Genomic DNA, 14,003 nt, shown 5'->3' with positions numbered 1-14,003 from the left:
CCAGGACGACCCTCTGCAGTGTATACACATCAACAAAGCTTTAATCCCTTTGCCTGTAAAGACTTTAAGAAGAACCTCAGTTGGTGCTTACCTATAAGGGTCTTGCATTTGTTGCACCCCTTTGGCTGCATCACACGGACCTTCTGGAGCCCTTGCAGCTGGTTTATGTAAAAAGGTCGGAATATGCCTTCAAAATGAATCACAGAACCTCTCGCCATTGGAACCAGCGGAGAGCAGCCCGGTTTTGGAAGGGGTCCGGGTACGCACTGGGAGGCTTCCTTCCTTCGAGAACTACGCCAGCGCTCGCTCTCCGTCTGTGCCAGGGGCTGACGGTGTGTGGGTCCGGGACATATTGAACTATTAGTCAGATGCTGCAGGTAGGCTGGGCGGCCGGCAGGCGAAGCAGCATGTCTGTCATGCCAGCTTCAAAAGCACTTTTAACACAGTGAAACGCAACCCATCTGCACTTGAGGAAAGGATTCTATACACTCCTGTCACAGGTGTCAAAGGCTCCATACTGGTACATTCAGCTCACTCTCCATTCTGACCATCACAGACTGGGACTTGATTTTGGATGGAAGAGGGGAGATCCCCAAACTGAAACACACTAGGCAACAGCGACAATTCGCCTGGAAAGGCGAAATAACAGTCCGCAACCACTACTGAAGGGCAGCGAGAGAGAATAGCCAGGATATAGCCTCGCAACAGACCCAATTCTTTTGAGCTGAACAGCAGTCGGGCAATTTCCAGTGCAGGGGCTGCGCTGCCTGCGACGTGTCAAAAGACGATTGGCTCGAAGGCGGGCTGGTGGGAGGAGTCAGCCAGCAGTTCCTCCCCCTCCCCCGTGTGCAGCCACGGGGTTCGTTACCGCGAGCCGAGACGAGATGAGAAACACCGTTGGAGATTCCAGATTGGGCAAGGAAATAACACAAATTATTGTTGATTTTTTTTTTAAAAAGCAAGAAAATAGGATTTCAAATCAGATACCACACTGCCATATGCACCGATGATGCACAGTGCAAGCCGCTGTTCAAACTCAAAAACCTTCAAGATGGGCGTCTCACAAGGACAGGCCTGAGTATACGGCATGTGTTCGTGCGTGGAAGGGGCTTGCACGTAGCCATTAGTATACGAGGCGTTTTTTTATGGTTGTTTTTAAACGCTCAGTTGTTTTCCATTAGCCGTCAGCCCTGCAGGGGGAATACTAGTAAAAGAACGTAAGTCCTTTCAGTGATGAAGAAATGAAAGGAAGAAAGCAGCCAGATTCCCTGCCCCACACAGGCACGGCGATTTACAGCAGGCACCGCCATCCGGAGCCTGGGCAGCTCTAACCACAGTGCTGTCGAATGGGGGCTCGACCACAAAAAGAGCACGTCACACGTCTCATGGCCTCGTGGCTGTGCGGGTCCCACCAGGAGCTGCCATCTCTCCCTGGGGTAATGGGTTCCCCCTGCACAAGGAAGGGGCCCGCCGGAGGTTGGGTGTGAGGAAATTGGCTCGAAGGAGTTCTGTCAACACGCGCTGATGCCAGTCTGCTTCCAGGCAGGCTAAGAGGCCTTACCTTTGCGTTGGACATTAACATTTCCATTAGACACGCGTCTTCTCAGGAAAAGTCCTAGGCCTTCCTTTCTTTTCTTCCCCCAGTTCTTTAGCCAATGTGTGCCATATTAATGCATATTTACCTTGGTCTGACCCTGAAAAATGTTATCCACCATACTTGACAGCGCCGCCAAAGGCTGCTTTCAATCGAATAATCCCGTCTGTTCTTGACAAGCTTCTTATGTTTTCCCCAGCTGACTGAACTTTGGGTTTTTGATATCGGGGTCAAGGGTAAAACCCATTCGTTTCGTGTTAACATCACCACACCACGCAAAGAGGGAGACGACAAGGTTATGAACCCCCTCATAAACCACACTTGTTCCCATACAGGGATTGCAGAACCTCCATTAACACTCTGCAAAGACTTGGCGAACGCTTGTCGATAAAAATGTTTCTGTGGCTTAATAAAATTAAAACAATATCCCCCACAATGTTAATTTAATATATAACACATTTTGCTATGGAATGTTTAGAGGAAAAGAAAACATTTCACTTTCTTCTGTACCTACATTCTAATTTCATCTACTATCAGATGCCTCATCTATCAAATTGACAGCTTGCTGATGAAAGAATGCACATTTAAATCGGAAAGGAGCTTTTCCTACAATTTGAAGAATAAAGTTCAAGGAGAACATTTAAAATAATTAGGACTCCTTATTACTGAGAAAATTCTAGCGTCTTCGTTGTAGCAGATTTTAAAGTAACACCTTTTTATACAGACATACAAATGATCCTTGTAGCTGTGTAACTACCAGTGCAAGTTAAGATTATTCCTCTACTAAAATGACTAATATATTGCAACTCTACAAGTTATTACATCGTTAGCATTAGTCATAATAGGCTGCCTCCTTACACGTTGAAAATCAGTTTATTTTCTTTCAATCCACGGCTTTCAAAATAGCAATATTTCTCAAATGTAATAGAGATGTTTGAAATAGAAATCTGCCAAGACCCCATATTCACCAGCTTTTCCAAGGTTCCTCCTAAGATAAACACACGTAAACCTAATCCATATTTCCACATAAAACAAACCTGCACTAGTTTCCCTCTCAGAGGGCAATAAATTTAGTGTACTCCCAAAGCAGGGAATACAAACCATGCTGTAATCTGGCTCCAAATTCAAAGTGTTCTGGGAAAAACATTCTTGAAAAATATAACCTCCACCATCTGCATTTCTTTTGCAAAGAGAACCTTCTAACAGGTTCACCTTCGTGGCATAGAATCGAGCACAACCATCTCAACGATACAACCTCCTCCGTCGTCCGCGCTTGGAACCAGACCCGAAGAGAAATCAAGCACAGAGGACAAACAATCCGAACCAACCGAAAGCAAGATGAAAAAAAAAACAAACAAGCTTGCTAAATGGCCGAAAAAGACCATTTTGTTTGTAAACAAAATGTTTTACACGTCAACAAAAGGCTCAGATTCTCTGGCCAAGGAAGGGAAGCACAGAGGAGAGAAATGGGCGAAACGTCCCATTAAAGAGCTGCAGTACTTACAGCCGCCCCAGTTTGGGGTTGGTCTGGAACAGTAGCTCTGGAAGGACCGTCAGCTTGTTCCGATTCAGGCGTCTGCGAGAGAGAACCAAGAGGGACAAACGGGGTGAGACTGACGCCGGCAGTACAGAACAGGCACGCGGTCGTCCTTAGACAACGAGGAAGGGAAAACGTCAAGACACACCCTCACGGCTCGTCCGCCCTGGGATTCCGTGCTGAACCAGGAGCCTGCGGGCTCAGACACAGCCCCGCCCCCTAGACAGCGGCGAGTCGGGGTCTCAGGCCGCCAGACCACTCCACACTGTCTAGGGTTCGAGGAGGTGATGCCACAAGAGTCACACCCTCTGTGCGCTGAGCCCCCCATGCACACACTTCTTCCTCGGGTGTCCACCGAGTCCTGAGTTAAAAATGATCAGGGTACAGAGCAAACTCCATTTTCTCCTGGGAACCAGCTTCTGTCTGGCTGCTTATGTGTCTCTGTGGCTCAGGATCTGTGCCTGTTGCCGGTTCAAATCCCGCGGCTGGCAGAGGAATCCTACTCCGTTGGGCTCCTGAGCAAGGCCCTTGACCCCAACTGCTCCAGGGGCGCTGTACAATGGCTGACCCTGCGCTCTGACATTAAACTTCTTTCTCTGCCTGTGTGTCTCATGGAGAGCAAGCTGGGGTATGTGAAAAGACTAATTCCTAATGCAAGAAATTGTATACGGCTAATAAAGTAATCTTATCTTATGTCCCAGTATAGTTTATTAGTACTTCCTGTACAAATATCAACCATAAAAAAAATAAACCTTAAAAAATAAAACAGAATTGTTTCTCTACAGCTCCTATGTGTGGGCATGACTGTGGGTGGCTGGGCATGAGTGTATTCTTGCGCAAGAGAAAGGAGGAAACCTGAAGAAAAATAAGGCTGGGATTTAATAAATCAAAATAGGAAAAAATGTGAAGTGCTGTGGCCTGGACACTGGGAGGAAACCTTTGACAAGTGATTTTCAACTAAGCAAGGTCAAAGGTCAACATCCTCATTCTGTCTTATCAGAGATTCCGAGACTTCCTAGGAGGACAGGAAGGGGTTATCAGCTTATAAAGTCTTTAAAGGCCATTATTGCCCTGACGAGCTTTTAAATCTGACAGAAAAGGGTCTTTCAAGGACTTTTATTTATCACATAACACAGAATTATCTGAACAAAAGGGCACTCTGGAGCAGTGGGTCAGCGAGGTAGGTATGTGAGGGAGTCTGTGAGCTTGTTCAAGTACCTCCCCTCTCACACACATTATCTACAGACTAGACATCAGTACAGCTGCATGGAAGTTACTAGGATTCTCTCTCCCATGGGGAGTATGCAATTGTGGGCTGGTAGGATTTTAGACTTTGACTTTCCCAATCAGGTTTGTCCAATTAAGTAATGAAGTGATAATCATGATTTTAAATGGATGTGGTCAGAAATAAAAAATAAACAAAACCGAGGATCCTGGTCAGAGGAGAATATTTTTCCTCCCCAAGTCACCAGCTGAATCAGTTTCTTAGTGCTAGTCTCTGCTTAAATGTTTAAGCTGTGTTTAAGTATAACACTGCCTATCAGCTGCAGGTAGATCTAGCAAAGTCATTATTGTTCTCCATCTCGTAAAACACTATACAAATATCCATTTCATGCAACTGTACAGACCAGCCTGAAAATCTGCCTTCCAGAAGATTATCTGCTAAACTACGATCATTATAATCTTCACTTCACAATACAGCAGGTTCCCCTACCCTACTGCCCCTCCCCCAACGAGCACTGGCACAGCATCCCATAAATATGGGATTCTGCAGAAAGAGGGGGGTTTGGCAACAGTTCAAAGTTTGGTGAAGAAATGTATTCCCTCAGGGCAGCCCCTCCTTGGAGCCACTCCATCGCTTCTTCTTCAACAGAGCAGTCCCATGCATGGCTCGTAAACGTCTCGTAAAAAGTCTATTTTTTTAAGAGCGGGCCATGATCTCAAAATCCAAGCATCTCAACGATTTCGGAAGCCGAGACTTTGCACTGTGTACGCGGTGCCCCGGAGTCTGGGGAACACTGTGTCAGTGGCTAACGACATCGGGGAGGCCTTCCTTCTGTATAGTAGTGGGCTGCAGCAGTGATCTGAATCAGATGTTTTTAGCGCCCTGTTTGTTTTAAGTTTAGAACTTTAAAGCACAACAGAATCCTGCTGTTTTTCCACACGTCTCCTGCAGTATGGGTTTCTGCACTGGAATCTCCCTTCAGTCCTGCACCATGCGTAAGGTTACACTACCAGACATGGACGCCTTCGTATCGGCTCCATTTCAGGCCTGGTGTTCTGTTGCAGGTGTGCTGCCGTTGCGCCAGCATGTGGTCTTTTAACACAGCCAGGTGCTGCATGAAGACACCAATCACTGAAAACATGCGCGTGCAGGAACCTTGCCCTGCCACCTTCCCAGCCCCTTAAGAAAATGAAGGGCAAATAGAACCGTCTGCCGCTGTGATTTGAACAGCATGGGGCATCACAGAGTAACGTCTGGCTCTGAGTCAACAGCGCAGGGGTGTCAGGGGTAGGAAAGGGCAGGGTTCGTGAGTCAGTGCCTCCACCACAAAGGCCCAGTGAAGACAGAGTGCTGGGGAGGCGGCCTGCGAAATTCCAGACTGGTGTGCCAAAGAGGAACCCAGCAAGAGCGCCCAGGTTATATCAAGACTTGTCTGACGGGAAAGCATTCGACACAGGAAGCGCAGGCCGTGAGCTCTGTCTCTCCTGGAACGCCTGGGCTGACTCCCAACAGGTGAAAGCAGTTGGACCGGAGCGGTTCAACACGCCTGTTCCCACACGGGGACCTGATGGGTGCCGCAGATAGTGGACGATGAGTGAACACGCTTGCGCGTAGAGGAATTGGATGTCTTGAAAACGCAGGAAATCTTGCAAGATTTGAAAGATGATGAGAATGGTGAGGAGCAAGGTATTTGACCAGTGATAGTGACACGCGGTGATGAATATCGTCTTTTTGAACCATACTATCTCCTTTCCTGATATCCTGATCCAGGCCTTTTTAAAAGAATATTAGTCGTAGCACTAACTGTAGTTGCTTCTAGTCAGCTAGCATACCTCCGAGCTCGCTGGATTCATCACGACGCCTGGGAATTTATAAATACTGGCCCACTCTACTGACACGGCGATGAACTCCAAATGACTTTTATGCCCTCAGATACACCTCCCCTGGTGTGTTTTACAGGGAAAAGATCGCCCCCCAGATCTAATTTTACTCGCTTCCTGCTCCCGGTGAGCGGAGGCCAGGAGTTCTCAGGTGTGTCAGCTCGGCCTCGCGACAGTCTCGGGCTCTGTCACGGCCGTGGCAAGGCGATGTTAAACCGGGAACGAGACTTCTGGGCAGCAGGTCACGGATACTCACAGTCTCTCCAGCTGCTTCAGATCCTGGAATGCTCCTCTCTCAATCACACTGATCTGATTGTCCTCCAGGTGCCTGGGAAAAGAGACAGAACCCCACACTCATCAAGAGGAGTGAGCTCAAGCACGTATACTGGTTCCACGTTTCCCTCCTGGGCACATTTTCTAAAATGCGGATGAAGGCATCGAAGGAGACACCCACCGCCCCAACAGGAGCTGCCCACCTCCACCCTGCTCCATGCAAATCTGCCTCCGTCCAGGGCCTTTGATCCCTGAGCCGCCTTTGGATAGGAACTTAAAGTCACGACCCCGTGATTACGGGTTAATCAATATTCTCATCTGGTTGAAATCAGAGCAATATCCACTGGGCTCAAGCACAAGGCTCAGCCCAGGGCTAAGGGCAGCAGATTGGGGTAGCGGTATTCTGACACTTGGTGCCAGTGGCTTTTACAAGGCTCCCAGATGTATTATCAGCAGCAGTGCTTAACTGTTCTGGACTTGTTACTGGGAGGTTGTAGGTTCAAAATCCCAGGTGAGATACCGCTGTTGTACCCTTGAGCGAGGTACTTCGCCCACATTGTTCCAGTTAAACACCCTGTTGTGTAAATGGGCGCAGATGCTAGTCACTTTGGATAAAAGCATCAGCCAGTTGAATTAATCAGTGGTAGAGGTTCATGCATTGTGTGTCCAGGCTGAATTAGAATGTAGGTAGTCTTTGATGAAAGGTTTCCAAGGTCGGTCTCTAGATTCCCTAGGGAGCTGAATTTCCATCAGACCACTGATGTGACAGTGTCTCAAAGCTCATTGCCTGCAGTAACCAAGTTCATCCCATCCAAAGACTTACAGATGTTCCCAGGCATCTAAATACAGTACCTTAACATCAGAGCCTTCAACGGCACTTCCAGTTTGATCACCAAGGATTTAAATTAAACTAAAAACGTATGTATGTATATGTATTTGTTGTCGATTCTGCAGTGAAATGAATGCCATGTCGTTCTGACATGTGTGCAAACCATCTGGTTATGCAGCAGTCTCTGTACACACATTCTGACAAGGGGAGCCGAAGGCTGAAAAGCTCAGGAAAAAGAAAATATCCAGCTCTTCTCATGTGGAATTCTAGCTTGGCAGCTACATTTCTATTACAAATGTTTTCTTTAAATGTGTTTATATATGTAACTGTGCTGCAGTCATTAATCCATGTTCTTTGCCATACTATTTTGTCATGAACGGATGACAAAATTGGCTTTGCGCAGACAGAATTTGTAGACAATCTGTGAACTTCGTGGATTCCAGTGGAGCCACAATGCACAGTGTGAAGCCCAAGAAAATGACAATACATTGGCTTCGGCTCCAACCAAAGAGCAACCAAAATGTTAGTTCAAAATAATTGAGTATTTTGTAAACAAAGCCAGCACACTATATTTCACATGGTATAAATATGGATCAAAAATAGCCTTATATTCATATGACTGGGTGGAAACATATTATTATAGTAATTACACTAATTTTTTTTCAAAATGCACACCAGATGGAGAGTGCCTGTATCTGTAATTTTCCTGTGCAATGCAGTACTCTCACCAGCAACTGCTAGTTGATAAATTGTCTATTGTAACATAGTGAAGACTCTGCTGTGCCGTGGAGAGACTCAGATCGGCTGTAGACATGTTTAGAGAGCCACAGGACTCTGGAATCTTATGGAAACAAGAATTATCATCAGTTATCTCACAGAGGAGTGTCCTCGTCAATGCAGGACTGTATGCAACTTTGAAAGTCATAAAGCATGTACTGTATAGGAAGAATTTGTTTTCGACCCCAGTCAAGTAAAAAAAAACTAGAAATAATCAATAGGCAATAAAAATGGTAGTAGATAATGGAAAATATACTATGAAGAGCTCTGGTGTTTAACACTGAAGAAACCAGGGTTGTGCAAAACTTAGACAGTCCAGATAATTTCAGTCAAAGTGAAAAAACAATTGATCTAAGAGTCATTGACTCATTCTTGAGAAACACTGTTAACATGGACAAAGGCTGAATATTTAAATACCTAAATAAACACTGAGCTTTAAATATTGGACTTCACTAAACATCACTGCGGTCTCTAGTGAAGTAGCTGAGACCTTTGCCCTCAAAAAGAGCTCATCTATACATAACCCCTCAGGTCATCGAGAACCACCACAAAAAATAACTATGTCCACAAGTCCACAAGGTTGCCTTCTCATAATCTACAATACATTTACAAATGAGAGGACGACATTTGGCCCGTCTAAGCCCGTTCAGTAGTGACTTCATGATTTGAGGATCTCATCCAGCTTTTTCTTGAAAGAAGCCAGAGTTTTGGCTTCGACAACATGGGCTGCGTAAAGTTTTTCTGACTCCCACAACCTTTTGGGTAAACAAGTGCCTTCGGTTCTCTGTTTAAAAGGCACTTCCACCTAATCCCCACTAGTGTGCTCTGGTTCTGAAGAAGGATCCTGGGATTTTGCATAAATGTACTTGCTGCCTGTATTTGTGTCCAGTATGCATTTCCTTCTGTTTTATACAGTTCTATAGATATCTCAAAAGATTCCTTTTTGCACAAGCAAATGACCGCGACAGCGACATTTACCACTTTTAGGAAGAAAGAAATCAGCTTTCAGATGTCTCACCTGTCTCTCCCACAGAGATAAGACGGTTGACCCAGCGTTTCTCTGGGAATTTCTATTTTGATCCACCTTGACCATACAGATGGTTTCGAGTAGGGAAATGTCACTGGTGTTAATCAAAACCCACGTAAAATAAGCAGTAAAACTATGCAGAGAGTGCTATGTTACCACTTAAACTGAACGTCGTATTGATGTACTGCATTTTCTTCTCATTGATACAGCTCACTTAAAAAGGCACAACTAGGATAAAAAGATTCTTGTCTAGAGTATAATTATTCATGTTCTCATCTTGTTTTTGCCTTTTCTTCCTGCCAAAAAGCTTGTTTTCAGTTTAAGTGGAAAATAACAATAAAAAGTTAGAATGTTTGAAATGGATGCGCTTTGAGCCCGTTATGCATATTTTGGCAATATCTCGTGGCAATAACATTAAACAAATGGGGTCAGACTAATAAAACATTTTTTTTAATTCCCCCTAACGTCAATAAAAAAGTTGTTCATTATTAAAAATAATGCTTATTGCTTGTGCAACGTCTGGTTGAAACATTAAGGGCCAGCTGCAGATTTAAGCCCTGCATTTCTTCACATTCCTGAAGACAAATCCTGGGTATAAACCGGGTTTAGCAACACTGAGAAACTAGATTCACTGATTTTTTCATAAACAGGGTCAATCGAAAAAAAAAGCAGATTCGAACAGTCCGAAATGTTTAATGTAGAATGTAGATCAAAGAGAATCAGCCAATTAAATTGTTAAGAAACAAAATTAGATGTGAAAATGTATTCTGCAGCAGCGTAATTCAGAGAAGCATTCCCTGAGACACTGGGTATTGAAATCATCTCCCCCCCTTTGAAAAGCATAGTTAATCTTTTGACTTGAAGATGGGCATCTTGAACCATTTCCTCCTTATCTTTCTTAAGCACAGAACAATGCATTTTCATTCAACTGAGTGCACATAGGAAAGCATGTTGTAAGTCAAAACGTAACTTGATCTACTTTATTCACTGATTGATACATCTGTCACTTGTTTTCTCCTTACTGAGGTTTGCTTTCTAAACATAGTGTGCCTTTCATGACATACTATCCTGTACAGCAATTAGCTTTCCACCCTGCTAGATTCAAGCTTCCTCTCGAGGATGGTTTTAAGTGCTGAACTCTCCACAGTACAAGAAAACTCAAAAAGTGGACTAAAGATGCACTTTCAGCAGAAACTTTGTTCTCTACCCACAGACTCTATTATCGTGCTTTACCTTAGAGCTATTTACTAGACTGATGGATTAGGTATGGCTTGTGTCACTGTCCAGCTGTGAACAGGATTCCCCAAGCAGTGGTGCACAGTTGTCTGGACAGCTCTGTTGCTGGGGCTGGGAGGGCTGGCCTTGCCCAGATTACCCTTGGCATTTGCCAGGGCCTGTGAGCCTGCAGCAAGACCCTCACCACGCCTCTGGGGGATACGAACTCTCCTGCGCAGCACATGTGACCTCACGGGGCACAAAACAGCACGTGGCCGGTGCATGTGTTGCTGGGAGAGACTGCAATGGCCTCATCACTCCCATGCTGGTACCATTCTTAGAGAGGTGAGATGATCTAACTAACATCTGGGGATTTCAAATGGATTTATTTTCCCATAGACACACTACTTTGGTTTGGTTGTACAGGCAGGGAAGCCGCATGTTTCTGTCCACTGTTTGTTTGACTTTTACCCTTGAAGTCCAATTGACCTTCACGAACAGGCCAAGTCTCCTGTGAACCACAGAACTGCTCCCCTTTCTGCAACTAGCAATCTGCAGTATTCTAATGATTCCTTTTCAAATAGGGTGGGGTACTGCAGTTCTATCCCATTAAATGTCCAATTTTAAAAGCAAAGACAAATGCTTACAAAACTCGCAGGTTCTTAATCCCAGTGAAGTCCACTTTGGTGATTCGAGTGATGTTATTCCTGTCCAGGTCTCTAGAAAACAAAGAGAGGGGAGTGGGTTAATAATGCATAGACAGATCATGTACTTGTTCAGAGTACCTAAACTGATAAAAGCCTCTGGACACATACTGGCTGAACTTCACACTCCTGTAGGGCAGTTTTGATCTTAATAACTGCAAGGTTGCCAAGATATTCTGCAGGAGTGCTGGTGAGGACTACCTTCACCGCTCTGAGCACTGCTTCAGAACTAGATCACCTGAGCAAATCACATTTACATCATGACTCTTGCCAAAAGGAGCTGTTTTTGGAAAGCTTTCTCTCCTTTGGTGCATAATTTACTCCACATTGTCCTGTAGCAAAAGCAAACTGCTGATGTTATGTAGAAATATTATATTAAGACACGGATTGAGCATGAGAAAGGTCAATCACACTGACATATTTTGGCTCTGCAAGCTTAATTTAATTGCATGCGACAGAATCATTCTGAATTTGTTTCTTTATGTCTCCCGGTCAAAGGCTTATCTTATGTTCTGAAGACTGGTCATTTTATCTGTTTTGTAAGTATTAAACCACACATCCACACACAGGAGGAAAAAACAAACCGTGTAGATATGCTCAAAAACATCTCCATATTGCATGAGGTCGGGCTGCGTTTCTGTGTAGTTCTGGCCTGGTGGAGCCGCGTCACTTGTAAAGAATTAACAAAGAAAAAAGAAAACTCCAGCGAAGCCAAACTTCATCTCCTGATGGAGCACGGCTCAGTGTGTGTTTCTCATAATGTACATAAACATTTATAATTCTGATTTAAAGGGGTATTGGATTTCAAAAGGCTTCCACAACACTGTACTAGACACACATCAAGAGCTGTAATTGGAGCCACATTGTGGGCTGTCAGGGGACCGGCGCTGGAGAGACACTGCTGCAGTTCTCTCAGGACACTGAGAGCAGATTTCTGCACAGACATGCACTAGCAGACACTCAGCAGACACAGAACTGCAGCTAGAGTTAACAGCAAGTGGTGTCAAAAGAGTGGAAAATGGAGAAATGATATAGAAGTATACAGAAAGGGCTCAAAACATAGACTTGTGTTGCTTAGCAGCTTAGCAGTGTGAGGTCTTCCTGATTTTTCAAGCTATATGTACGAGCTAACATACCAGAGCCACTGTAAACCAGGTATGGTCATTTTCAAGTTCGTTGCCTTATTCTCCATAGGACCTAACTATACTGTAGATAAATTAATGCTTCTTTACTTTTCTGTTTCATCAGTACAATTTGCATGAAAGCTAAAATCTCATGGCCCTTGAAATCTTAATCTCTCTCTTGTTACATTATATACAAACGTCGGGTGAAAATGTTATGTATCCCCAGTGCTCTCCCAACACAAGCCAGCCTTCACCATGAAATTGCAAGAAAATAATGCTGCTGTCGTAATCTGACAAGGCAAACAATAACACCAGAGGACCAGAAAATAAAGAGCTATAAGTTACATAAGTTAAAAACATAACTACTGAAAATAAAGATTATTAAATAGTCTTGATGCAACAGCCCTGAAACAGTCCTCTATATATTATTGTTGCTTCAATGCAACTGATGCCTTTATGCAAAGCAATTCACTAGAGTTGCAATATTCACTGTTTAGTGCATCCTAGGCGTTACACATCCGTATTTAATTTATAGACACAAAGAGACCAGTGCACAGAGCCATCATCTGCAAAGTTTTATCAACGTGTTACTTTAGTGGAAAAAAAGCTCCAGCTATATTCATCTTGGTTTTAATTCAGCAGAGATGCATCATTAAAGAGCTCAAAGGAGCTAAAAAAACAATTTATTCCACTGCTAAAGCACGGACAGGTACTTTTCTTGGCTTTTGTTCCGTTTTCACGTTCGTGTGATTTTTTTCCCATCATCACATCAGAATGCCGGACTGCGCTGTGACCCAGACTGCGGTGCCGAGGAAGAAAGACAGCCACCTCCCAAAGACAGTCACCTGAAGAAGACTCCACAGCCGAAACGTTGCGTTTCTTTACTTTTTTTTTTGAAGCATGGAATAAACCTTTACTTGTTCCTTTCCAGCCTATGCATGCTGACGCAGCTGCCTACTGGAACTACTTCACCCCCCAGCTCCCACTACAGCTTATATACAGTAGATAACAGATCTGCCCGGTACCCAGTGCACTCAGCTGGAAACGTGAGGGATAGTCAGCTAAGCTCTTTTTGCAGATTTTTGAATGCACAGTTATTTATTTTACGAATCAGCCAATGCTGGTCATCTCTGCTCACAGCTATGCCCCCCCTGCAGAGGACACATGAAGACGACGCACATGTCCTGTACACCTCACACTGTTGGGACCCTCGCCTGTCCACGCAGCTGAGAGATGTGTCAGATGCACAACAGTTTCATCTCTCCAACAGCAATGCGATATTCCAGCTGCACGTTAAACTGCAGGGGTCAATGGGGTGCTGCATGCAGGCAGCTCTGGGCTTTGCTGTACAGTACCTCCAGGACTGGTATACAGTACCTCGGGGCCTGTTGTACAGTACCATGCAGTTCTTTCAGCCTCTCATTGAAGGACATCACTGTAAGCCCAAGAATATACCCATTTCCCCCTTTCTAGATTGAACTCTGAGCAGCAGTATCTTTTTGTAGCATTGAACCTGAACATAACATTCTAGATTAGGCCTTAGTGCATCATTGTATATTATTAATGTTGGATTTCTTTATTTCAATTTTACACCTGTGTGTCGGGATGTTTGGTTTGCTTGCCCTCCTAGTCTAGAAGATGTGATAATGTGTCATTTGCAAGTCTCTTCTTCAAGGTCAGTATTTCCCATCTTATATCTTAGTTCAGATCACCAATATAAATCAGGGAGAGCAGTGGTCCTAGTACAGATCCTTGTGGTACTCCATTCCTTATTTTTCACTCTGTATCTGATCCCACTGTTTTCCATCTCTTGACCAG

At 44.4% G+C, this 14,003-nt stretch overlaps 1 protein-coding gene across 2 annotated transcripts in view; it reads right to left on the bottom strand.

Annotated features, from left to right (window-relative positions):
- Nucleotides 1-14,003, bottom strand: part of slit3 (slit homolog 3 (Drosophila)) — a 181,783-nt gene that overhangs the window by 155,652 nt on the left and 12,128 nt on the right. For both annotated transcript variants that reach the window (XM_088604744.1, XM_088604745.1), the window contains exons 2-4: nucleotides 11,005-11,076; nucleotides 6,493-6,564; nucleotides 3,099-3,170 (exon numbers count right to left, since the gene is read on the bottom strand). In XM_088604744.1, the coding sequence (XP_088460870.1) occupies nucleotides 3,099-3,170; nucleotides 6,493-6,564; nucleotides 11,005-11,076 (216 nt within the window). The remainder of the gene's footprint in view (nucleotides 1-3,098; nucleotides 3,171-6,492; nucleotides 6,565-11,004; nucleotides 11,077-14,003) is intronic.

Source organism: Lepisosteus platostomus, chromosome 13 (assembly GCF_059453375.1).
Source record: "Lepisosteus platostomus isolate fLepPlt1 chromosome 13, fLepPlt1.hap1, whole genome shotgun sequence".
NCBI lineage: Eukaryota > Metazoa > Chordata > Actinopteri > Semionotiformes > Lepisosteidae > Lepisosteus > Lepisosteus platostomus.
This window is presented reverse-complemented; position numbering and strand designations above follow the sequence as displayed.